At 41.9% G+C, this 27,268-nt stretch overlaps 1 protein-coding gene across 1 annotated transcript; it reads left to right on the top strand.

The window, feature by feature from the left end:
* Nucleotides 1–3,010: 3,010 nt before the first annotated feature.
* Nucleotides 3,011–27,268, top strand: arhgap32a (Rho GTPase activating protein 32a). Its single transcript, XM_055045428.1, has 22 exons — nucleotides 3,011–6,295; nucleotides 6,394–6,507; nucleotides 7,373–7,478; nucleotides 8,854–8,945; nucleotides 9,230–9,314; nucleotides 12,120–12,206; nucleotides 12,309–12,446; nucleotides 12,812–12,904; nucleotides 14,648–14,770; nucleotides 14,885–14,962; nucleotides 15,983–16,064; nucleotides 16,168–16,317; nucleotides 17,369–17,471; nucleotides 19,740–19,884; nucleotides 20,133–20,215; nucleotides 20,601–20,708; nucleotides 20,838–20,983; nucleotides 21,064–21,277; nucleotides 21,745–21,893; nucleotides 21,991–22,065; nucleotides 22,174–22,797; nucleotides 23,596–27,268. Exons 1-22 carry the CDS (start codon nucleotides 6,102–6,104, stop codon nucleotides 25,758–25,760), a joined length of 5,154 nt encoding a protein of 1,717 aa, XP_054901403.1. The 5' UTR covers nucleotides 3,011–6,101; the 3' UTR covers nucleotides 25,761–27,268.

Below are 27,268 nucleotides of genomic sequence, written 5' to 3'. Positions count from 1 at the left end.
AGGAAGATGAGTTGCAGCGACCGCAGCTTCATGGAACAGGTTTCCATGGCAAAGGAGCCGCGTGCTTTCATGAAGCATCAGCAAGTAAATTCAGGGGTGTACTCCATGGTCTCTAGGTTGGTGTAAAGGTCTACTTTGTAGAAATTACAGTTCTCTGTTTGGCAATCTGTTGGAGAAGTATGTGTTATTATGTCTGGTTGATTAGATTTGGATTTTACCTGGTAGTTACTGTGAGAGGAAGTCTTCATGTTGCAGCACTTGGCAATTCCCTGCTTCCAGGTCTTTAAAAACTGACGTGCTTTCACTATTTTTATGAACAACGCCAGTTGTTACCCATTGATTTAGGTTAAGATTGATTTATCACTTTGATCTTCAATTGAGAGCTTACAGGAAACAATCTATCCCTATGTCTGATAGAGAATTAAGTCAAGTATTCAAGAAAATACTTCAAGAGAGACATAGCTTCTTTTTAAAGAACGCATTGGACAATCACCTAGAAACCTAAAATTTTACAACAGTTTAGGGATTAAATGCTATTTCTTAAGTTTTCCGAACAAAATGTTCTGAGTTTCAATGTTCTTCAGATGAGGTACTGAGCCAACCTTTATGTTTGTGTCAGAAGAAATAGAGCATTGTTGGGTCAACACCTCTGTGTAGTATCTTAAACTGAACAAACATCTCCAAGCTTGTACTCTCCGGTTGTCTCAGATTAAGTTGCCGCTCATCTGTCGTATTTCTGAGAATAAATGTTGCCCTCCCTAAAATATTTTTCTTGCAAAATGAGATTTTCCCCCATTCACTGTTTGTGGTACGTCGTCAGCTTATTTTTAGGACGAGGAGATTTGTGGCTCGTGGCAAGGTTTGGATTGTTCTTGTGAGTGACAGACTGGATTGTTGATTAAATGTTTGGATCAGCGTGGGCCTGCTGTTCACCCCCCCGCTCCATCCGCCCGTTCTGGCCTTCATCAGGGATCACTCGCTAAGAGATTTGAGCCGTGACATCTCCTCTGTGTGGGATGTAATAATCTCAAGTCTGGCAGATTCCGAGAAGATTAGAGAATCAAATTGACTTCCAGCCGCCAACCAGTTCAACTCCTTCCCTCCAAGAGGTGACATGAGTCACAAAGCATTGGGTAGCGCATGGCCAATTGGGCAGCGGCGGTCTGAAACCTGCAGTGTGGTGACTGGCACCGCCTCTGGCAGACAGGCTGATGATGTGTCAGAGCTTTTGGTCAAAAGTTCCTCTGAGGCTTTCATTTGTCTCCTTCGTCTTCGCTCTGGAAGAGCATCAAGTCACGATGGATGGGAGATGGGCTACTGTAGCAACCGCAGAGCTTTTCTTTTTCTTTTTTTTTTACCCCCTCTTCATTTACAGATTCTGTTGGCTGCAAGCAGAATGAAAGCCTGAAACCAACTTTCTCCACACAGACTCAGGTCTCTGTTTGGTACTAACAAAAGACTCAAAGTGTGTCGAAGATCTCGCGGCTAAATTCCGTAAACTGGAAATTTCGCCGCCCTTCGGCTGGCTGTTTTCACTCTGACAGTTTCCATTTACGTTGTTTCAAGCCACTGGAAACCTGATGAAACCAGTCTGACCAACTAAGGAGCTAAAACACAACCAGCCTCGAGGAAGCCAAATGTTTGTATTCCGTCAATGTCTGGTTTGAGTTTTGGAGAGCCATGAAGTCTACACACACGTTGTCTGGCGTTGATCTGGTCTGATCGTCAACAGTGTCTTTATAGTTTCAGAAAGCCAGAAAACCTGCTTCACCTGCTGTCAATTTAAAGACATTTTCTACAATCTATTAAGAGTCTAATGTAAGGAAATGTAATTATGTGACTCAAGTAAATGTTTACCAGAAGGAGGTTCTTCTATTTTACTTTGTATCAAATTGTCACAATTTGTCCTTTTGTAGGAACAAAAAGAACAAGGGGCAGTTCTCACTGTTTCAAGGAGGTTTATAAATACAGTTGGTTTGGTTATTTTGTACAAGTTCACTCACAAAACAGAGACTAGAACTGAAATAAATGGAAAAAGTTTTCAGATTAGGACATTGAGCTAAATGAACGTTGTTATAATCTTTTGTCTCTATGATTCAGGAAAAAATACAACAAAAATAAACAAATTAGGTATGATGGGATGAAGTGGTTTGTAATGGAAGTAATTAGAGATGAAATGGCATCGCATCAGTATAAAAAGAGGTTACAATTTGTAGAAGGAGCAAAGTTCCTGAGACCCGATGTTCGGGACGTACGTTGTCTCTCATCAATTCAGTTTGGTAGCATTAAATTCAAGTTGTGTGGACAAGCTGCAGTAGACAGTAAAAAAAATTAATTTGTTCTTGCTGCTCAGTTCACAAAGCAGTATTGAGTGTGAGAACTAAGTGGTGGTGCAAATTGTTTTCACACATTTACAATAAAACTAAAACTATTTTCTTCAAAAATATCATTTTTTTAATTAAAAATAATTTCCTGATTAGCATGAGAAACTAAAACTAAACTAGAGGTTTGCACTCGGTCTAAAGCTAAACATCTGGTTAGTTACATAAAGGCAGAATGTGATAATATTGAAATAAGAATCATAAAACTGCAAATTTAGACTTTGCAAGAGTAGCTTTGCATTTTCCTCGTGAAACAGAAGCCTGGATGTTGGTGTTGTCCTCCATTTTCAATTGCAGGTTGCCGGATTCAGTTTGACTGTTTTACCTAAAACGTACACTTACATCCGGACTTTTTTCATTAGGTTTCAAAGTTTTGGATCATTTTTCAAGGTCCAAACTCCATAAGTACCGCATACATTTACAAGAATTCAAATTCAAAAAACACTTCATTGATCCCAAAGAGAAATGAAATACATATTTAATAAATGGTGAGATAATGTGTAGCATAGCTTTCCCTCTGGCTACGACCGCCCCCTCATTTCATTTTCTTAATGAAGGACTTGTGACTGACAGATTTGTGACTAAATTTTACCTCGGGGGGGAAAAAAAAAAAAAAAATCACCCAGTCATGTTCTTGTCAACATATCTGCTGATGCTGGTCCCACAGACAGCGTGCAGGATTGTGCTCGCCGCCCCATTTTCCCTCGCAGGAACGCCATGTAGGCCATCAGATACCAGGCGACATCCTTTGTGTTCGCCGCTCCGGTCTCCTGAGATCAGAGCTGCACCTCCCCATTAACTGTGACAGGTAAAGGGGCCTCTTTATTCATGCATCCAGAATAGTACGGTTGATACATTGGAGATGAATGACGACGGAGAAGCTGTGGAAGCAGCGCTGCTGCTTGATTCGTTGTGACTTCAAGGTTTCTAAGAGAAAATCCAGAGGAAAATAAAAATATGTTGCTTTGACAGTTTGAGACATATTTGTGTATTCATTTTCTCACATATAGTACAGCAGGAGGTGGTATATGCTGATGAAGATCACTCATAATTATGTCTCTTCACAGCCGTGTGAGTTTGTAGTGTATGCTATTTGGAGCATTTCTAAATTGGTCCACTGTGATTGCTTCGGTGATCATTTGTGTCGTTTGCTGTTGTCAGATTTTCTAAATTTTCCTGATGAAACCCCCCCACGCCCCCAAAAGTCTGCAAGTATTTTATCATGCAGGTGCTTTATGCAAGCTCTTCCCCTCTGCTGTGTGCAGGACAACATGTTCCTCCACTCAAAAAGACTCTCTGCCTGATGAGCTATAATCAGCAAGGTCAGGTACCGTCGGATGCACCGTGAAACCTTTTTTTTAAATCTTTTTTCTACATGGAAAAAATTTAGCTGATAGAAATGTCTTTACCTCATTAGCAACCCACAACCGTAACATTGCTTTTGGGATACATGTGTGGCTCTAATAATGCAGAAGGTAACAATGCGCACTGTTCACAGTCTTGCGCAAATAAAAATGTGAAGTAGGGGACAAACAGCATTATGTTGACCAAGGAACACAAAACACAGATCAAGGAGAAATTTGGGCGAGATTCAAAACAATATCTCAAGGTTTGAATGTCTCTCAGAGTGCGGTTTAAATCTCCTCATATAAAAACGAAAATAGTATGGCACAACAAACCTAATCCTCAAGTGAGCAAGGGGAGCCAAATAATTCAATTGGGCGTAATTCAATTTATTTTAATAGCCCCAGTTCACAACACATACCATCTGAAGGTACTTTGTGAAGTAAAAGTCATGTGACCAGATCCACGGTGAAGCAGAAAAGATCCAAAGCTCCAGGTGGGGCTACGATTAGTTGTGCACTTGACAGATCTGGTCACTGTAGAACAGTGGCAACAATTAAACTGTTGTTTAAAGAAAGCCTTAAGATGACCTACTTGTGCTTTTCTTCGGCCATGTTGGGGACATGTTAGTGGGGCCAGTGGCGGAAATGAGAATCAAATGGAAACTTGACTGGGTCAAAACAAATGCCCCTGTATTTAAGTTTGGGCAATGTTACTTTTCATGTTTCTATTTATGACACAATTTGAAATCTACTGTAGATATCCTCTTTGTGTTGGGCTGTCACATCAATCCCATCAAAATACACAAAACTTTGTGGCTTCAACGTGACAAAACACTGTTCCAAGACATAAGAAGACTATAGATGTTGCATCCAAGTGACCGTTGCATAACGTAACTTTATGTAATGTGGTCTCTGGATCGCTGCTCTTTGTGTAATGCACTTTTTGTCCTTCGGCAAGGTTGAGTTGAGACACAGTACGAGACGGATGCCGAGTCGGACCTGCTCAGTATTCCCGTCGGCCTGTTAGCATCCTGCTGACTCAAGAAGCTTTATGGAAAATCCAGAACCAGCAGCTGAGTGGAAAACCGAACCAGAGGGGCTGCTGGGAAACCGCTACTACGGCGGCAGCGCTCAGTGGAGACCAGACGTGTTGTGGTTGATCAGCAGAACTCTTTACACATGATGGTGACCAGTCTCTCTGCTACCTGAGCTGTAGTGGTGGGAGCTTTGTTTTTGTCTGAGAGACATTGTTTACTGATAAACACCCTCATAATTCCAGAAGCACGTTATGAGAAAATTGTGGGAGAGCCAAGTTTGCTTCATCGGGACATTGCTAGTGTTTTGATTACTGAACTGAGGGTAAGCAATAGTAGTTGGCATATGAATGAAAAACAAGACATTTTTACTAGGACTAGAGAACAAAACTGACATAAATTAAAAGGTTTAAGGTGTAATCCCAACTAAATACTGATATTTAACTGATTCCGTGGCAGTGGATAAAAACCAGTAATTGTTTGATCTCTGAAAAACTTTTTATTTATGAAACTGAAGGAAAAAGGCTGCTATGTATACATATAATTTGCATTCAGACCGATGAGATGAGCCAGTGTTGCGTTTTAGCTTAACCGCGACTTTATTCGTCTTCCTCTGTATCACAGTCCACGATAATACCAACACAGGCAACTCAATACTATTAGGGTGAATTAGGGCTATTGTAGATAGAAAAAAACCCCTGTAAATTTCCTCAAAGGAACTCAGAAATGTTGAGATTAATCTCAAAAATTTTCTAGGAATTCTCTTGGAAATTTTTGTACACTTTTGTGCTGCACAAATATAGAACAGCAATGCATAGAATAAGCCTTATACACCATCTCACAATCTGTCTTTGACAAATTGTCAAGACATTCTAATATTCTATCATCTTATATCATCATGAGGCACTTTTAATGAAGATGGACGGTTAAAACATATTTGGATGACGGTTTCTGTTTTTTACATTGCTGACTTTCTGATCATTGGAGCACGACAAGTCGCTTTTTAAGATTGTTTTAGCCTACTTTGTGTTGTCAGACAGTTTCTACTTGAGTGATTTTTTTGATTCTCCAGGCGATGCAGTAATCAGCCGGGGCGTGGAGAATGAAGTTAAACCCCAAAAATGTAAATCACCATTAATTTATGATTAAACAAGGAGGCAAATATCTTATTGGGATTCCTTATCTCTGTTTGCAAATGAAATCACCATCTGAAAACCGATGTTTGTATTCACCCAAGTTATCTTTGTCGTGACCAAGCAGCAGAAACAGAAGGAATCCCTTATGTGGGAAACATATTTCACAGCAGTGGAATTTAAAAAGTAAAGGGGGAATCTGTAAACATGGGTCTCTGGCTGCCGGGACAAACCGGCGCGGGAGTCGCTTTTCGACCGAAATCTGTCAGTTCCAGAAGGAAACAGAAGCTGATATCCATCCTGCGAACTCTCAGCCTAACACGTTTTGGTCGCCGTGGCAGCCCGCGACACTCTGCCATGATGTCATCCCAGATTACAGCCGGGGTGGATGGTGGCCTCGAGTGGGTTAATGTCTGCTAGCTCCGCAGCTCCGGATCCTCCTACCCGGCCGCCGTGACTGTCTCTCCTTCTCTCTCCTCCCACTCACGCTTCTCTACAGCGGGCTGTTGCAGCAGGGCGGCATCATGGAGGCTGGATGTGTGGTTGCCGCGGTGATTGAGAATGCTGCCTCAGGACTCCGGGGAGAACCAGGAAGTAGTGACGTCCTTGAGGGGTGAGTTACTCTTTTTATTTAATTATTTTTTTTGGCGTTTCCCTGGCTTCGTGTCTCTGCTCACCTGGAAGATGATGACGATGATGAAAAACCCAGCTAACACGCTGCTTTATAGGAGCGTGGGAATTTTTAATTTGAGATGAATAAAACCAGAAGTGAGGCTTTCAAAAAATGACCCAGTTATCAGAGTAAAGCAGAGAGACACACTATCTCTTTTTCAAACTCCATCAGCTTCAGACTCCACTATTTTGTTGTGCTAGCTTATGTAATTTATTGTGTCCTTTTGAAGCCATAAATGTTGATGCTTGTTTGCCACATTTCCAGATTTGATCAGGCTGAATCTCTGTAAGGCACCCAAACTCCCTGTGGCCTTTGTTACTTATCAAAGTTTGCCTGAATGGGCCTCACCCTCCACTCCTCAGTACATTGAATCACATTTCAAGTGAAGGTTTTGTGAAGTTCTCCCTGTGGGTGGATTGTCTTTATGCCTCACTGAATACGTGAGCTTTGGAGTGCAAATAAAGCAACCACTGGATCTGGGTTTGGTTTTTTTTTTTTCTCTTTGGAGAAAATATCAGCAGAAACTGCTCAGTAATTGCTCATAGTTGCAGCTAATAGAAATAAATGTTAGCTGTATTTTCTTGGTGACAGCTTCAGTACAACATGTTTTCTTTTTTTTTTTTTGGAGGCATGCTGGTGCAATGTCATGATTCCAGCTCAAGCCACTCCAATAATTCACCCTCACTTGCTCCCTCTGGTGGATGAAAATTAAACAAACTATATATATTGAGAGGCCTCATTTTCATAACAATAGTTCAGGTTCTGTTCTGTTTTCAACCATTTTCTTTTTGTACCTCTTGTGCAGCGACCCGACCCCACCTACTGACCTCCACAAAAACGATGCCTTACCTCAAGCTACCAACATCAATCCTTCAGAGGAGAAGCAGCCACAGGAAACATCCACTGCCGCGGTACATGCCCCCCCCACACACACATATATATTTATAAATAAGCACACACAAGGCACTGACTCATAGCTGATGCAAGAGAACTCACAAAACCCATCAGACATGTTGTCCTTCCTCCATGAGGCTGCTCTGCTTCTTTAGTTGATTCACATTTAATGTCGCTTCAACAGATCACAAGGTCTCAGTTGACGACTTTAAATTCATCCTGGGCTTCTACAAATTAGAAAATAAAGGTCAAAACTACACATACAACTGATATTTGCAAAAATTTGACTAAGAGCCTCTTACTAATTGAGTGACCATCAACAGGCTTTTAGCTTTTAGAGGTCTTTTTATTTGGCTGAGTTCCTGGCATTCAACCACAGACTGTAATGTCACTCTACAATCTTCATGTCGGCCTGCTTTATCTATTCCTAGACTGGTTCTGATGTGTGTTTCAGGTTATTGTCCAAGTTTCAATAGTGTTTCAGCTGTTAATTTGAGGTGAAGTTGGAGAATTTAAAGGGATGCGTTAAAATGATGCTGTCGTCACCAGGCACTGTGTTCTTAGGTTTGAAAGGCTTACGGTGCATTCACACCAGCCGTGTTTCGTCAAACGTCAATCCATGTGTTTTGAAAATCCAATTTGTTTGAGGAGGTGCGAATTTACAATCAAACCAAAAAAAGAAAAAGCAAACTGTGGTCTGCCTAAAAACCTCGCTCTGGGTTTGATTAAAGTCAACTCTGGCGCGCAATGCAAATGTGGAGGCAAGCAGACCAGAGGCCGCTCCAAAAGCAGGAACCGGACTATGGTGTAGGGCATTCTGGGTAAATGGAACCAAGATAAATGCAAGAATCTAACGCTTGCGGTTCTTCGTCTTTTGCCAAAGACAAAACCAACAACTGCCAAAATCTGACTCCACTCCATTTTTGTTTACATTTCACAAAGAAGGAAGTTACGCTCATGTCTTCTTCTGACATGTTGTTTCTCTCAGTGGTTCTTTACCACAAATATCTTAGTACTCTTGAAATAAGACAAAACAGATAAGTAACTTTTCTGCAATATACAGGGCCTTAATTTCAATGACTGATTATTTCACTCATACCAAGAAATTATTTACTTTTTCGAATTATTAACCTAAGCTCCTATATTTTGCTGATAATTTGCTTATATTGTAGTTTTGTAGTTTCTCTAAGAGAGTCACTACAAAGTAGACAAAAATACGTGTTAAGACTTTGTGTCTTCATAGTGTGCAATCTGCTGTGGAAAAATTGTACAACCCCTATTTTAAAAGCCGTCAGAGGCAGGAATGTGTTTTCATTACATGTTCTAACGGCAACGTCATAAACTATCGGTTTCTCCATCGCTGACCCTGTTAATGCTTTCTGCTCTTGGCAGGTGAAGAGCGATGACATCACAGAACACCAAGTCGAGCCCCTCCTGCGCTCCTGCGTCAGCACGGCGAGTATGAAGGTCAAGAACATGAAAAAGTAGGTGCTCTCAGTGACGCTGCCGCTGCTTTTGGGGGCCGCTTCGCTGGCCTGAATATAGGGCTCCTTATTCAGGCCAGCGAAGCGAAGGGGAGCCTGTGTTCCAACGATGGGTGCCTCTCACACCGACCAGCCAGCCTGAATCTTAAACGCCGCTCTGTCTCTCGCCACACAAGCCTGACCTCTCCCTTCCTCTTTCCCTTTGTTTCGCTCGGCTCCGCTCTTCATCGCAGCATCGGTGTGTGTTGAATGTTGATGAGTTGCCGCTCTTCTGTGTGTTCTAGGCTAACGTTCCCCAGAGGTCACTTCCCCAGATTGGCAGAGTGTGCCCATTTCCACTATGAGACTGTCGATTTTGGCAACATTCAGGTGAGCTCTAAAAATACTTTTGCGGAGAGTTATTAGCTTTCATAACTCTGCACTTGGCCGGCACTCAGCTGCTATATTTGCTGCTGTCTCAGGCTGCCCTGCTGCACTTTGGCGTAATCAATAACCTTTTTAGTGTTTTCTGGACATCTCACGTATTCTTGACGTGAGATGTTTGCATTTGTTCGCAGACGATATTCTGCACTTACTTTTGTTCGCCTTCTTCAAGCAGGCTGCCTAAACTTGGATTTGATTAGTGCTGCCACCCTCAGATATTAGCTGCCAGCAGGAGCTTAATGATGGGCCAGAAAATGAAAATTTATTCTCAAATAGCACAAGAGAACAGTTTTTGGAGAACGGCAGGAAATTGTTTTTCACTGTGCAGGATGCAGACAGCAAGTGGATTCTTAAGGAGTTATGTTTTCCACATAGGCAACATAGGTCACATTATTTTATGCTTTACCTGCTTCTTGACTTTTTACAAATAAGCAGTTTTTCTTAATATTGATGAGTTGAAACATGAAGTTTCCTCTTTTTAACTTGATATTTTGGACTGAACTGCATGAGCTTAAATCAAGCTGAAGACTTATTTCGACTAGTCTTGTCTTTTGTGGATGTTGTTCTAGATATTCTGACCCTAGCTCAGCGTTCCTAAACGTACCTTTCTCTCTTTCTCTTTCTCGTACTTCTTCAGTTTTTGTTTTGAGATAATTTTGAAGTAATGTAATGATAATGGCATAATAATACATGAACACCTTCTCAAAAAGTTTGTTTTCTATTGAAAATTTTACAGTGGAACTGGAAGACATCTCAAATACCCAAACAAAACACCTGAAACAACAAATAAAATGAAAACTGTCCTTCAAAAATGTGGAGCTATCCCAGACCAACACACCAGACTGAAGACTTTCGTCATCCAGTGTTTGGTAGAGATTAGAGAGAGAGATGCAAGAAAAACGATCAATAATGCAAATGGAAATTACTGAGCTTCTTTCAATTCATCATGTGATTAATTGATTTATTGCATCAGGCTTAGTGATGTGCATAGGCATTAGCTATCCCCGTTAACTCTCGTCGCAGTTCCGCTTGGTCGCCAGCAGAGTGCGTCAGACGTCTCTGCACAGCTGGGAGCCGCTGCTTTAGCTTAAGCACAAAGCATCCTGAGCGGTGCATGTGATGCACATGGCGGAGCCGATCCCCCGCACGCCGCATTAGCGAGCAACGCTGTGGCTGGCTGAGTGTTAATCTTCATTCGCTTTCGCTCTGTTTGGCTGGACGTTTTGCATCTTCGTCGGGAAATGTGCAGAAAAACAGTGTGAGCAGAAGCAGAAATGTCCTTTTTTGGGGTCACACTGAGGCTGAAGGCAGAGCTGCGTACATGCAGATTCAGACACTTTTCCCAACGTGGGGTGCGTTTAATTCGGTTTGGGAGACGAGTTTCTGTTCTGTGCTCTCCGATCACGCGTAAGCTGCAGAGTCTTAATGACAAAGACGGAAAGCAGAGGTCGGGTCTCGGGTGTGATGCCTGCAGAGCAGCAGACGCCTTTCATCTGCATCCCGACAGATCCGTCTGCAGATTAGCTCCACTTCCCTCCACGCGAGGACAGGAGTTTATAAATGATGGGAGTCTCATCTGCCCGTCTCATGTTGCTGTGTGACGGATGAGCATCTGTGTCCGTGTGTCCCAGATGAACCTGTTTACAGGCAAACCTCCTTTTGTCATGAGAGAGAGAAAAACGGTTGAGAGAGAGGAAGGGGGGGAGGGTGAGTGAGTACAGGAGAGGCAGGAGGATGAGGAGGAGGAGGAAGAGGGGGGGAGAAGGAGGCAGGGAGCACAGAGAAAGCATCAGCGTCTTGTTTTCTCTGCTTTCTGTAGCTCACCGGTGCGGGTTGCTCTGCACATAAGCTTCTCGCGTGCAACGTTGTTGGTGGCGGCGGTGGGACGAGGAACGGGCAAGTCAGGAGAACCTTTAAACCCTTCTGCTCTCAGCCAAGATTTGGCTTTGTCTTTTCTTTTTCTTCTTTATTGTTTGTTTGGAGGAGCTCGCTGTGATCCCGCACACAAAGAGGAAGCACTTCCGTCATCCACCGACGGATATCTGAGATGCTCTAGCGGGAGGTAACCTGAACAAGGCCCGTGTCGGTGGGTTAGTTGTTTGACGTGGGCATATTTCTGAGAAAAATGGTAGCGATGCTTTTTACGTAGTGAGAGTGTGTGGGGTGAAAAAAACGTTGCATTGTTGCCAAATGTTTTCATAATTTCTCTGTATTTCTCTAAACCTGTCCTCCTCTCTCCAATCACTGGACCACTGACCTTTTCAGCCTCTCCGCAGCCTAATTAGCTTTGTAGTTTGGACTAGGAAAAAAACCACGGTTCCTCCGTAATGACTCACTCAATAACAAATTTCTCTTCATCAGTTTGGTTTGCCGTAACTAGGTCACTGCATGTTGTGTAACAGTGTATCTGGACGGGTTGCTAACAGTTATAAATAACCAAAACTTCCTCAGCACGGAGGCCTATGAAGTCAATTCTCCATTACCGTCTTTGGTCTCTTTAAGGACTGACTGCCTATTATGTATGATTTTGTAGAAAAAAAAAGATCTATTAAGCATTTAAAACTGCAGGATGAAAAGCCAGGCATCCGATGTAAGGGGTAAATGTAGCATTGATATGGGACACGATGCACTTTTTGTACCCCAGTCCAAAAAACAGAGAGGGTTTTTGTATCATACTCATCTATTATTTATACTCCATCCTCAATCCAAGCTCCTCTGTGTCTCCTTCCTCCTGTTTGTCTCCCTGTGCAGTTGGCCTTGGCAGAGGGGCAAAGCGAAGGACCGAAGCCTGGTCTGGACTCCAAAGAACTCGTCTTTCTCATCCAGATCACTTGCCAGGTAACATTACTTGAATATCCGAGTGGTGTTCTTGCTTCTCCCAAAAGTAGCAGGCGCTGTCGTTCGGTTTGGTCCTGATGTACTTTGCGTCGTCCCCATCAGGCTCGAAACTGGCTGGTGAAAAGATCCTACGAGGATTTCCGAGTGCTGGACAAACATTTGCACCTGTGTATCTACGACCGCCGTTACTCCCAACTCACCGAACTGCCACGCTGCGATACCTTAAAGGACACCGTTGAGGTATCGTCTCCACGTTCTTGCCAAAGTATTCATGCCCCTTTGAAACTTTCCTCCGTTTAGAACATAACCTCCATTTTTTATGTAGTTACTTTGAAAGAGTTGCAGAAATTCACTGCTGACTTATTTGGGAAAAGAAAAAGAACGAAAACTTAAAGACAGTGTATAATTTCCTTCCACTTCACAATAAAACAGCACTTTGTGTTGTGTCTCATAAAATTGTGACGAAACATGTTAAAAAGAAAATCAAAATTCAAGAGCATGAACATGTTTGCAGAAATCCTTGTACCTCTGCTGGCTTATGTGACGTCACGTTTATTTTTGGAGCTTTATTGAGGTCTATCTTTTATTTTTTTGTCTCCTTTCAGTCAGTCACCGCAATGCTGACTAACTACCTGTCACGCTTCTCTGCCATCGCGGACAACAAAATCAACTGTGGTCCTGTGTTAACGTGGATGGAGGTAGTAGTTATTTTTTATTTTGCTCTTTCTTTGTGATGATCTGAAACGCCGAAGCAACTGATGTTTTTCCAAGGAACCGTTATAAAATTAGACTCAATATCGCAGATGAGACTAAGGTTTTTTTAGTCCTTGCTGTACATCCTTCTACATTTTGCAGTGTAGCTTCTCTTTTCTAAATATTGAGTTAAAGACTTAGTTACTGCACTGGTGTTTGTCTTAGCATGAGAAGCAGACAGACAGCACTGGTGTCAAGAAAAAAAAAAGAGTTGTGCAGCTTTTTCTAGCGACTGATCGGTGACAGAAAGTGAAGCTTCTGTAGCGAATTTGAAGCCTTCGCAAACGTGTTCTCACCGGTAAGGATGGTTTTGTATTTACATGTTTGATTTTCATCGGAAGTTATTTTTGGAGTTGTATGTTTTTCATACTCTGAAGGCCGTTCAGTCCTTTAGCTGAATGACATTTTCCTGTATTTGTCTTAACAATCACAGCCACAATGGTAAAGTTGTGATGAGATGTTTTAATTTTTCAGTAATAGTCTGACTGCTGTAGTATTTTGGGGATTTGATTGATTTGTTTTTTTATTATTATCATTATTATTCTTTCTTTTGCCATGGGCTTTTTGTACAACAGATGACTTCTATAAGATAAAAAAAAATGATATTGCAGATTATTTCTTATATCTTAGCCTGCTCCATCCATTCCTAAACAAGATTTTATATTAAGTCAAATTTATTTTTATGGGAGATTTCAGCAACAAGGCAGTTTATAGTGCTTTACATGATAAAAACATAACATATAAAGTCCATAACATAAAGAGAAGTGGTAAAAAGTTGCCACTTGAATTGAATTAATTTATGTTCTAGTTATTATATATCCACAGACACGCTACGCATGTGGGGTTTTAGTCTGGCTTTGAAGGTATTCAGTGTTTCTCCAGTTTCGCTGTTTTTTGGAAGTTTGTTCCAGATTTATGGCAAATAGAAGCTGACTGCTGCTTGTCCATGTTTGGTTCTGGTCCTCAGGATGCAGAGCAGAACCAGAAGACTGGAGAGGTTCTGGAAGGTTGATACAACAACAGCAGGACTTTAATGTCTTGTGGTGCTAAACCGTTCAATAATTTTTGAACTAACAACGGTATTTTAAAGTCTGCTCTTTGAGCTACAGGGAGCCTGTGGAGGGACTGTAGATCTGAGGTGATGTGCTCTAACTTCCTGTTTTTAGTGAGGATGTGAGCAGCAGCGTTCTGGATCAGATGCAGTTTTCTTATTGATTTTTTTTAGGCAGAATGTGAGGACACTGTTGTAGTAATCAGTTAGATTTTTATAAATGGATGCATGAGTTTCTTTTTGTTGCAACATTTGTCCTTTAATCCTGGAAATCTTCTTCAGGTGACAGAAGGCCGACTTTGTAACTGTCTTTATACGTCTCTGAAGGTTCAGGTCAGAGTCCGGTAGCGCCACTGGCAGCAAAGCAGACATCTGATTTCTAAAATCATAAGTAAAAGAAAGTACATCCTCTCAAACAGAACATTGGGGCCAATTCACAGGCTCTACTTTCCACTGACATTAAAAATGGTGGAAGCTCAAGTGGAGACAAAAACAAACGGGGCATTTTTAACTTTCCATTGTTCTCCGCTTCTCTTTTATCCGTCGTCTCATGATAAATCGTGACCAGCTCCCACTCTCTGCTGTGGCTTTTTGGGCGTGAGATGTGAAAACGCGTCTCTGCTGTCTTTATTTTTAGATCGACAACAAGGGCAACCATCTGCTGGTTTCTGAAGAAGCTTCGATCAACGTCCCCGCCATCGCTGCCGCCCACGTCACCAAACGGTACACGGCTCAGGCCACGGACGAGTTAACCTTCGAGGTAAGGCGATAGGAACATGCTCAGGCATGGATCAGTCTGTCAGGTGTCTTTTTGTCTGCATATTTTTACATTTAGTTTAGATGAGCGTCACAGAGAGAGCTCTTTCTGATCTAGGTCGGGGATATTGTGTCTGTCATCGACATGCCGCCTAAAGAAGACACCGGCTGGTGGAGAGGGAAGCATGGCTTTCAGGTAAACTTTTACACTGCAAACACACAAAATCCAAGAGCATTTTTGGTCTTCATTCTGGTGGAAAAATCTTAGTACACTTGAATTAAGACAAAAAAAAAGTATGAGTAAGTTTTCTTCATGATTTAGCAGCTTCTTTTAAATCAATAATTCCTTAATTTTGATTTTAAAAATCATTAGTTATAAGTGAAATTGTTTGCCAGTGGAGCAAGACATTTTTCACATACTGTTAGATAAAATGTCTTTTTCCATTTGATCTAATAATAAACTGGACAGAGCCTATTTTCCAAAATAATATCCTCAAGTTTTTATAGATTATTAAAAAGGAAGATTCGACTTGTCATGAAAAATGTATTTTATTGGCATTCCTAAATGAAATGTAACTCATGTTTTAAAAAAATGTTTCATTTTATATTGGTTGAAACTGTCGTCATAGTACAATATGGGACACATAATGTGGGAAAAAAATTATTTCCTTTATCTTCTCCCGGCCATTTGCAGAAACACACAACCAATAACAACTTTTTTATTTATTTTGATAATTTTGTAAAGGTTACACAGTGCAGCTTTAAAGATGCTTTCTAAAATAAAAGCCTCAATATTTCTTATCATATTACCAATGGAAATAAACTGAAAAATATTAAAGGGCTTATATTGGCTTTTCAAAATAAAGCTTAAATGAAGACACGAAAAACTGAATCCAAACTGTTAGTATTTCAGCTTCTCTAAATCTAAAAGAAAAGTGAAAATTGATCATGCTACTTTTAAAAGAAAGTCCATAGATCATCTTCAGAGATGGTAGTAAACCAGTGATGAGGCTTTGACAGATCAACATAAAAAGGTTTAGTTTAGTTGGGAAAGTTTGTTTAGACGTCAAAAGTTCGATTCAGCCATGAATACTATCAATTTTTAGTCTGAGGTTTTTCTTAACCAATTTTTCCGCCTGTGCAACATCGCCTCTCCCCACTCGTTACTCACGTTGTTTTTACCTCCTCGCTCTCTTTTCCACCTTTCCTCCTGCAGGTCGGGTTCTTCCCCTGCGACTGTGTGGAGCTGATAAACGAGAAGATCCCACCCAGCGTTCAAAACTCAGTGCCAAAGCCAGGTACTGGTCGGTGCTCGTTGGCACATGGCGAGTTTTTAAAGACTTGCTGACCAAGATCTGAGTCAGAGTCCTTTTTGAAGTGTGTGTTTTTGTGCTCATCCAGTGTGCAAGAAGCACGGGAAGCTGGTGACCTTCCTGAGGTCGTTCATGAAGTCTCGGCCGCCGCCACAGAAGCTGCGTCAGCGCGGGATCCTCAGGGAGCGAGTGTTTGGCTGCGACCTGGGGGAGCATCTCCACAACTCAGGACACGATGGTAGAATATCCTAAATGCTTTAAGTTAATAAAAACATCCGAGACATAATACAAGGTTAATCTAGTTTAGAACCTGTTTTTGAAATAGATACTTTGTTGTTTCAGCATAAGCAAAATAATCTATACTGAAACAAAACTGAAGCAGATGAGTAAATTCTCGGCTACTGAATTAAAATCATTTTGTTTCACATTGACATCATCAATCTCCAGATTTAATCAGCTCCATAATGTTCATATCAACCATTGTTCTTGTGCAAATCTTAGTACAATTGAAATACGACTAAAATCACCAACAAGTACATTTTTAACAGGATACAGGAGTTTGTTTTGAGTAAATAATTCCTTAATACTGATGGAAAATTTACAGATTATTTCACTTATAACATGGGGAAAAATGTCTTGTTAAGAGTGAAATAATGAACCAGTGGAACTGATTGACCTTAAGCTCCTGTGTCTTGCTGAAAAGTTACTTGATTGACTTATAAATTGAAAGTAGGTAAAAATACCTGGTGAGATTTTGTAGTTTTTGCAGCGTTTAAAATTGCATGTCCTTATTTTGTTTTAATTGAATTAGAATTACCTGCATGTTTGAAGAAATGGGATGAATAATGCAAAAACATTTGGGAGGTCTGGTATCTACAGCCTCAGGTATGTTTATTGTAGGATTCTCTAGAAACAAACCTCTTTGTGGTTTTTAGCAAATCTGCAGCCTGCTATTGTTCAGCACGTTGGTTTTCATTTAATAAAAAAGTCTGCAAATAATGACACTTTTAAGGCAAAGTTGAGTCTTTTAATTGACTTTTAAGGCAACTCTGCATTAAAAGTGCCATTATTCACCAAAAGACACTTCATGACAGCCATAAACATTCACAAAGACTCCTTCATCCGTCTTACGCACACCCCTTCAAGTAAAGTGTTTCCGAAAACACTTTAAATAATTAGTGTAGAGAATGTAGAATGCAAAAAATGTCTTCCTTTCGTACCCAAAAAGATGTTTTTATAAGACACATCCAAAATGGCTGAACGTGGTGTATCGTCTTTATGTCCTGCAGTCCCACAGGTCGTTAAAAGTTGTGCAGAGTTCATCGAGAAGATCGGCGTCGTGGATGGGATCTACAGACTCTCAGGGATTTCCTCCAACATCCAGAAACTGAGGTTTGTGCTTCCCCTTTACTTCACCACAGAAAATCCTTAGCAGCAGTCCTTCCCTGTCGGTGTCGGGGGGCGGGGCTTACGAGGCTCCACCGGTTGGTCTGAAGCCAACAGGCGCCAGGATTCATTTGTTGAGCCGATTTTGCTCCTGGTGCACTGCAGTAAAGGAAACATTAAATATTTATGAAACCACTGGAATAATTACACACGATATGAATATATTACGACTGGAAACATCAGAGTATTTCACACTTTTTATTTTATTTGATTGAATTTCACAGTTAGTTGAAGAATGCAGTCATTATTCTCAAAATGTAATTATTATAATTTTTTTTTTTTACTTCTTAACTGCATTTATTTTCAGGTTTATTCATTTGTAATTGCATATATATTGATTCGTTAAATAAATAAGTGTGCAGCCAATTAGCAGCAACTGAAGAGCCTGCTGTCCAAGTCTTTAACTTTTAGTGCTTTTAAGGAGATTTTTTTCTCCAATCTATCAATGGAAATCTGATTAACGCTGTGTAGCTTCTGAGAGCGTTGCCGTATTTTTTGCTGGTTCCATAAAACAAACTCCCATCAGTGGATAAAGTGAGAGGCACATGAGCTGATGGGGTTGGGCAGCCAATCAAAAGGCTTAATAAGAAAAGCTCAGCTCTTGACGTCTCCTTCTCGCAGCTCAGGAATTAAGGTGTTGACACATTGAAGATCTATTAGTCTTTTTTTTGTTAATAGGCCTGTCGCGATAAATCAATTAATCGCACAATAAATTAAAACTATTGACCTCAATTTAATTATCGGCTTTGTCGTTTCTTCTGGCCTTTTTCTCTTTCTGCTGATGACACTGAATGAAAAAAGGCTCAACTCCGGTACTTTCCACTGACCCTCCCTTCCTCGTTTTCATTAGTGTAAAGCCCAGCGCGCGCTGCACAATCGTAGAGCTGTCGGCCCATTTTCTAAACCTGAGAGACACATTAGCCAATAGAAATCCTAGGTATAACGGTTTGATCGAACCGTTGGGGTCCAACAATGGACACAAAATAATAAGTCCAGTTTACTCATTTTAAAACCAGGCATTAATCAATTTTTTACTACAATCTACCTGTCATGCATGTGGCTCGTGTCAGTCCTGACAGAATGAAAATCATTATAACCTATTTAGGTCACTTTAACAAAGACTCTTATTTTTGTTTTTGGATGTTTTGTTTAGTTTATCAGTTCCAGTGTTCTTTTGAAAATAAAGTATGTCTATCTTTGGCAGGAAATCGCATGTATTATGTCATTTCCATTAAATCAGTGTAAAAAGGTCTTGAAACAATATTATCGTTTATTGCAATAATTTTTGAGACAATTAATCGCTCAGCAATATCTGTCACCGTGGCAGGCCTATTTCTTAAGTGATTTTACTGATTTATCGTTTTTGTATTTACTGATTTTGTAAGAAATCGTTCAGTTAACGTCAGTTTCAGATTGTTTTTTGCCGCACAAAAGCAAATGTATATGAAATGCTGCAGAAGAAATCCAGGACAATAAACTCGTGACAGTAGCAATATGTGCTTAGATGCGATAAGAACATGTTTGAGCAAAGATTAAAAAAATCATTTTGTAAATGTAATAAAACATAAAGATAAAATTAAAAGTAAAAGCTTTTCTGTGGCTTTGTAAATCATTCTTGACTCTTGATGATAGCTTTGATCATCTCTTCTTTTTCGTTTGTATCTAGAAACATCTCAGGGCAAAAGGACTTTGCACTAGCGGGGATAGTAATTTATAATTATTTAAAAGCTCCTGTAAGAATGATGGAAAAACAAGTGTTCAGCCTTAAAATCTGTTCCTGTAAGAAAGGAAAATATTTTTGAGGGAATAAAAATTGAAGTTGAATTGTTTTCCATTTAATGCTTTTAAGGTGTGAATAATCTGTTCAACATTATTTAAGAAATAAATATAGCAAGATAAAATATTGAATATTCATGACACCAGAAGAAATAGTTTGATCTCTTAAATACAGTGACTTCTGTTTTTGTATTATTATTGAGATACAGAAGAAGGAATTACTCATTTTTTTGTTATTGTGGAGAGAGTTGACTGTGATTGACAAACTGGAAAAGACTGATTACAACATAATAAGACCTAAACACTTTTTTAAAAAAGTCAAACTAATACTTTTAATATCCAACTTTCCTCCAAAAGAAAGGGAAAAATTTAATTCAACATTTTATGTCCAAATGGGTACAAACCTTGCATAATTTTGTGTTTCTGTTCCGTCTCTAGGCACGAGTTTGACTCTGAGCAGATCCCAGACCTGAGCCGAGAGCTTTTCAGACAAGACATCCACTCTGTGGGCTCCCTGTGCAAGCTTTACTTCAGAGAGCTGCCCAACCCGCTGCTCACGTACCAGCTCTACGACCGGTTCTCAGTGAGTGCAGTTCTCAAAGATTTCATGGGAGGCGATTTAGCTTCGGCTCAGTCGATGTGCAGGCAACGTCTTTCTAGTTGCTCCTCGATTAACTGAATGAAAGAGACATCTCATTTTCAAGCACTGCTTTAAAATAAGGTCATCGCATTGTGACGAGCTTTTCCATGAACCGGTTCGAAGCCGAAAGTCAGATTAACTCGTCGGCTTCAGTTGTTGGACTCTGTGCTTTGTCCTCCGTTTCGTCACAGGAAGCTGTGTCTGCAGCCACAGATGAGGAGAGGCTGGTGAAAATCCACAATGTCATCCAGCAGCTGCCGCCTCCTCATTACAGGTCAGATTTACAGCTCACTGCTGCACCCTGCTGTCAGAAAATGGAATGTATCATTTTTTTTTATTAGATTCTGATTCTGGTTGAAGGCACTTTGCTTTACTTGTGTTTTTAATACTAAGAAATACTAAGGAATTACTGGCTTTGAACAAGCTTCTGTTTCTTGCTGAAAAGTTATTTGTAAGTTAGTTTTGTCTTATGTCAAGTGTTCTAGGATATCTATCTACCAAAACAGCTGGTGAGTGTAAATAAGATCCAGTTCAACTGACTACAATCAGAGATCCCCAGACCTCTACATGGAGTCCACTTCTGTGTTACTTGACCACAAACAGTTGCCTCAGAGGTTTGTCAGAGAGCAATAGTGAACAATCTCTTTTTACACTCGCAGGACGCTGGAGTACCTCATGAGGCACCTTTCCCACCTGGCCACTTTCAGTTCTGTCACCAACATGCACACTAAGAACCTGGCCATCGTCTGGGCGCCGAACCTCCTCAGGTGACTGTATCTCGGCCGCGGCAAAGTCAGAAATTTCACCGCTTCTTTTTGGCCGCTCTGTCGCAGCGAACTGGGGCACATCTCAGTGGTCCCGAGCGCTGAACTAGGTCGCGCTGTGCTCCGTTTCAGGTCCAGACAGATTGAGTCGGCCTGTTTTAGTGGCACAGCGGCTTTCATGGAGGTGCGGATCCAGTCGGTGGTGGTGGAGTTCATCCTCAACAACACGGAGTCCCTTTTCAGCACAAAGTTGAACTCGATTTTAAGAGAAAGCACTGGTAGGGACTTTTCAAGAATAAAGAAATGGAAAACAAAATGTGTTTGTTTCTGTGCTAATGTGTGTGTGTATCAATCTTAGGGAACAACACCTTATCAAGACCAAAGTCTCTGATGGTTTGCTCCCCGTCCACAAAGCTGCTGTCTTTAGAGGAGGCCCAGGCTCGGACTCAGACGCAGCTCGGCTCTCCAGCCACAACCCCCTGCCTCACCCACAGCGACTACATCGAGGTCGGGGAGGGGCCCGAAGCTCTGCAGGGCAAATTTCACACTGTCATCGAGCTGCCAATGGAGAGGTAGAGTTTAAAAAATCTCTTTGAATGCTAGTTCTAAACATCAATGTCAATGTCATGTGCCTTAAGGTAGCTTACAAAAACCTAGCCAGCCAGCACCCTTCATCACCACTTTGTTGGATAAAGTTAGTACATTTCTGTGGATATAGGTCTTAAATTCTTTAACTTCCTTGACTAAATAATAATGAAAATGTCATATAAATATGTTCCTAACATATAGGATGAATCAAATAGCTGAAAAATCACCTTAGTGGACATGTCCCAATGAAATCAGGGACTGATCAAGGTATTCCTAATTGCATTCACGTCTCTGGTGGAACTTGAGCTTATCAATAACAAACTTCCTTAACTAAACAAAAATAAAAATGTTGCTTAAGCAATAACCAGGACCGTTTTGTCCTTGATATTCTTGAGACTTCACAACACACTTTCAGGGTCAAGTGTTAAATGCGATTTGTTCTCTGTCGCAGTGGCAAGCGGCCCCTAGCAAAGTCGAAGAAGTCTCCTGTGGGGAACTGGCTGTCCTTTTTCCACCTGGGCAAGTCCCACTCTGTGTCCAAGCGTAAACTAAAGCGACACCCCAGTGAACCAAATGAGATAAAGAGCATAGCACTGCCAGGTCAGTTTACTGTGGAGCCACAAAATTCTTGTTTTTTTGCTTTTTTTTTTTTTTTTTGGATGTCTTGTGATTTATCCAGAATAATTTTTGCTTGCAGGAGGACGAGGAGATAGCGGCACACTGCGGTCCACTAAAAGCGAAGAATCTCTTACTTCTTTGCAAAATTTAGGAGGTAATCTTTCAGGAGATAATAAAAAAATTCTTCTGCAGAGCTCTCAGCAGCTTACATTTACAGATAAATAAAAAAATATACATATTTTTTTATTTCAATGCAACCCAGGAGGACCTCCGAGTTACCGTCCCCTTAGACCTCGGTCGACCAGCGAAGCGGTTTCTTCCGTCAGCAGGGACGACCTGCACAACTCCAGAAAGAAAGAAGACTGCCACGCTCACCAGCTGAACGACAGTAAACGCAGCGCCGACCGAGGCCGTGCAGCCGTTTCCCCTCACCACTCGGAGGACGACCTCGACCTTTCCCCGCCGGCTGCGGGCATCTCAACCTTAGACTTCGATCCCATGTCTTTCCAGTGCAGCCAGACTCCCGCGATGCATCGCGGCAGCAGGTGGAAGAAGAGTGCAGCGTGCTCCAACGAATCCGAGCCCGCGTTCTCCCAGAACAACGTCGGCTGCTCGCGCTCACCGGACGACAGCCCGGTTCTGTGCAAAAGTGGGAAAAAAGTCGCCTTGAAGCACCTCTCGCCCAAAGTGAGGAAGAAATCGTTAAAAATGCTGGCAGACGTTCAGACTCCCGTGCCCTCTACTTCTCCCAACGTGGACAAGTGCGAGGCTTTGACAGCAGACGGGAAACAGCCGTTGTTTCAGCACAGCAGCCCCATCAACACGGCAAGTCAGGCATCCGGTGTGACAGACCTCAGTCAGTCCGCCCAGAACCTCCCTGATCCAGGTTTGTTTCTTTCTATCCTAAATCTGTGCTGTGCCTTTCAAATCTATTCATACCTTCTAAGCTTTTTCACATTTTGTACTGTTACAAACACAATGTTTTAATGTTTTAATGGTATTTTTATTTGAAAAAAATGCAGCGCAGCAATTGTGGGTAGTTTAACTGAAGCAAAGAAGCAATATTGAAGGCAGCAGGCGCATTAAACGTTTGTCAAATAGTCAGTATAAAGCTTCTATGTAGCTGCAAAAGATTTGTGAAGGTTCCCCTTCCAGCAGGAAATTAACCTTAAGCAAAGTACGACCTGAACTACAATTGAATAGATTAGATCTAAAAATATTAATGTGTCAGAATGGCCCAATCAAAATCCAAACCTAAATTCAACAGTATCTTAGCCTGGACTTAAAAATTGCTTGAGCTACTTTTCAACAAAGCACTAGCAACATTTGGCCTCAGCCAAATACACCCTCAAAGACTTGCAGCTGGAATTGCAGTAAAAGTGCATACTTGTAAAATAATGTTAAAATATATTTACCTTCAACTTTATGTTGATCACAGAAAACCCCCACCAAGGTTTTTATTTTTGTAACGGAACAAAATGTGAAAAGTTTTTAGTGGTCTCAGTAAATATGCAAGGGATGTTCCTTATTCCTTTTTATATCCATATCTGTATAGTTATTAAGCATGCAAATTTTAATGCACTCTAGTTTCTTATGAAAGCTTTTGTGTCTTGTCCCATCATGTCTTACCATAGCTTTGTTTGTCCTGTCATACTGTAGCGTTGTTTGTCTTATCCCTCCCCAGGAACAGATAGACTTATGAGTTCAATCTCTGTTCTCCCTCCTCAACCTCCTTCGATGAGTGCTGCGCGCAAGTTGGCTTTGGCCCTGGCGGAATCTGCCCAGAAGGCCAGCAACGCGTCCCAAAGAAGAAGCCACGCACATGACTGCAGACTGCAGCGACCCTCCGTTCTCGACGTCAAAGTGCATCCTGAGGAGTGCCGCGGCCCTCACGTCAGCCCGGGTTCCCAGTGGCAAGTGGCTGCGGAGGCCCACCGCTGCCCTCACCTTGGCCAGTTCTCGCCTTCACACCTCTACCCAGAGCCGCTGGAGGTTGCCGACAGTCAGGAAAGCGTGTGCAATTTCACTCCTAACGTCAGCCCGCTCGGGTCGGGGAGTTTGGAGGAAGGCAGCGCTGAAGGGAGGGAGCACAGAGAGGAACGAGAGTCGGAGGTCAAACAGGAACAACACACTTACCAGAGTGTTGGAGTCTCAACGCCCTGCCAACCTGTCAGCTCAGCAAGGAGCCCACCAGCCTCTCCCGTGTATGCAAACATGGACTCTGTGGATGCTTTTAACTTCAGATCCGTCCTGGCGGAGTCTTCAATGCCTGCCTCTATCGAAGAGGCCTTCCCACGACAATTCCAGACGTCTTCGGCCCATCCCTACAGCCCAGAGGAGGAAAGGCCTCATGGCATGCTTGAGGATGTCTTCAGTAATCACCATCATCATCATCAGCAGTACCATCACCGGCCCATTCATTCAGGTCGAACACCTACGCCTCACTACCCTCGGCCTGGCGCTCTGCCGCCGCACCTCTCTGCGCATAAAGGCCTGCACAGGCAGTCATCGGAGAGCCGCTACAGCTCTCTAGGTTTGAGACAACCTCTGTCACCTCAGTACAGGCGCTACCAGGGCGACTTCCACAGGCAGCAGGGGCAATGGCAGAGCTCCGACGACAGGGCAGTGAGAAACCCAGCCATCCGGCGGGCACACTCTTTTCATTCCCCACAAATCAATCATTACGAGCTGGCGAACACAGAAATCCTGCCCGTTGACTCCATGCTTTATGTAGAGCAGAAGTTGAGCCCAGAAGTGCCATATCAAGAGCGAATCCAGGCCGGCCTGAAGTCTGTACGGACGCAGTTTGAGAACGTACACCCAGAACATCACTATGGCCCCTATTCTGACTCAAGTTCAGGAGATCCAAGACCTCATTACTTCATAGAACCCCGCCGGCAAAGTGGCATCCATCGTCATCAGACCTACACAGTCCACTCCAGTAGGGAAGGTGACCAATCAGATTACTACAACTACTCTCCACGCCACACCTCTCCTGTGAATAGAGAGCTTTACATAGAAAGCAGAGACACTGTGGTTTACGAGGCTAGAGATGCAGAGATGTTTGAAAGGGTTGTGTATCAACCAGTTCAGCAAGAGAGACACAAAAGCACGCACCACTCTGTGTCTCCCTGTGAGACTCCAGACTCACCAAGGGACATAATGCACACAAGGAGTAAGTCTGACCCCGGAAACGCCAACCTCCTCTCAGCCCACAGAGTGGGCAGCCAAACGGTGATAGCCACTTCGCCAACCACCCCAAGAATAAGGTCCCAGCAAGCATACCCTGAGGTGTCCAGGCAAGGCTATGGCCAACGATCTGGCGCAGAATTTGGGCCAATGAGGCGGATTCATATCAAAGAGGGCTACTCGAGGCAGCCACTCCTCCGCAAAGTCCCTTCGTTGCCAGAACGAGGCTGCCCCAACCTGAAAAGCATCGAGCACACTCACCGATGCCAAACGAGAGGCTTTGAACAGAATCCATCAGTGCTGGCGGGCGCTGCAAAACCCAGCATCCTGAGAAGACCGGTCCGCTCGCAGAGCACCAGAGAACATCGTCACTACTACCATTACCACTCCAAATCTCCCCTGGATCCCGAACATCTGGAACCCTTCCCTGCTCACCTCAGCAGACGGACTCAGAGCACTAAAGTCAAGCCCACACACTACGACCACATGGAGGGGTATTACGCCGCGCCAAGGTCAAAATCCACCCGATCCAGCAAAGCAGCAGCTGGATATTTACCTGGCCAGAGCTGCATGTCTCCGCACGGACAGAGACTCCTATCCAAGGTCCTGGGTCACGAGGCTTTTTATCACCCCGCTTTCAGATCAGAAGCCGGGGTCTAAGAGTGATCTTAAACCCCTGCTTTCCTATCTGATTCCATGTTGGGGCCAAAGGACACCTGCACTTTATCCTCAGCCAGACCAACAGACCACTTTTTGCTATTAACCTTTACGAGCTGCTAAAAGAAGTGTGAAGCGAGGCTGATGGTGAGAACTGTGCTGTTGGTACGTTTTGTTACATTAGCTTCCAGAAAAGTTTATCGGGAACAAACTGATTATTTTAACATTTAACATTTGGAAATAGATGTAAGAAGCATGTTTGGAAAAAAAAAAGTATATATGTTTCAACTACATAACAAGGGATAACAAGGTAAATTCATGCGATTTCATAACATGATTTTTAAGGAATGTGTATAAAATAACTTTTTTTAAAAACTGTAATGTACTTACAGATTTGGACAAATATATTGGCACCCCTAGTAAAGATGTGGAAAAAAACCTAGAAAATAAATATAAATTTTATTACAGAAGCATAACATTACTCCACAATATCTCACCAATCACATGCCTAGCATAAAACAAGCGAAAAATAGCTTGTTTCCTAAAAAACAAGCTATGTTAGCTTGTTTCGTACTAGCCAACGAGTAAGCTAGGCTAGCATGAAAGAAAACATGAACAAAATAAAAGTCAAAAAATAAACTGACCTTGAGACAAACAAAAGACAAATAGGAAGGAGCAATGTGCACCTGTGAAAACTACTGACTTTCAAAACGATCAATTCTCAAAACTACTGAGCGCATTTGAAGAATGTACTCAAATGGATTTCTCTAAAAAACATTGAGCGTGATTACAGAATTTTACTTCAAGGCTTTTAAATCACCTTTAGTAGGGGTTCCAATGCGTTTGGCCGGCACTGTATAGGAGTAACACACGTCTAACATGTGGCCAATGTACTGTATATTTTTTTGTTTTCTATCCAACAGTCTGCTCAGACTTCGACAAGCACTTTTCCAGGATAACTGTGTATGAAACACATTGTCTTAACATGGTATAGATGGAGACATAAAGCTTCTATTTTTTCTGTAAGAAACAGCTTGCTCAGAGTCATTGTTGAATGCTTAATGGCACTTTTCGGGGGGCAAAAATCAAACGATAACCTCACGGTTTCTAACTCTTCAGGGTCGCTCACACAAACTCTTCTTGTTTAATGCTATCTAAAAGCAGTGGGTGCTGTATGATTTCAGTTCAAGTCAAAGCTACCGTGGCTAAATATGCTGGATTTAAGGCAAGTCAGTTCATGCTATTAGATATATATATATGAAATACTGTATTTTATATGGTATTGTGATTTTTGTCATAAAATTTAAGGAACAAAAAAAATTCTTCCTCTTTACAAACTTTTAACAATGTGGTGTTTTACATGGAAACATGTTTTATTCATTTTGTCATAAGTTTTACTCAAGATGCTATATCAATTTAAAACGTAAATGAGGACGTCCTGTTAAGACATGTTACAACGAGTTATTTTAGTGACGAATAAAAAAAAAATAAAGATATATTGTCAGTTATAA

Source organism: Poeciliopsis prolifica, unplaced genomic scaffold (assembly GCF_027474105.1).
Source record: "Poeciliopsis prolifica strain line A6 unplaced genomic scaffold, Auburn_PproV2 SCAFFOLD022, whole genome shotgun sequence".
NCBI lineage: Eukaryota > Metazoa > Chordata > Actinopteri > Cyprinodontiformes > Poeciliidae > Poeciliopsis > Poeciliopsis prolifica.
This window is presented reverse-complemented; position numbering and strand designations above follow the sequence as displayed.

Bases quoted from the DNA above. Each gene is read 5' to 3' on its own strand.
- arhgap32a (XM_055045428.1), top strand. From the start codon at position 6,102: ATGGGTCTCTGGCTGCCGGGACAAACCGGCGCGGGAGTCGCTTTTCGA. The intron at 17,472-19,739 runs GTTTGTGCTTCC...TTCCGTCTCTAG, and splicing joins TCCAACATCCAGAAACTGAG to GCACGAGTTTGACTCTGAGC. The intron at 20,984-21,063 runs GTAGGGACTTTT...TATCAATCTTAG, and splicing joins GATTTTAAGAGAAAGCACTG to GGAACAACACCTTATCAAGA.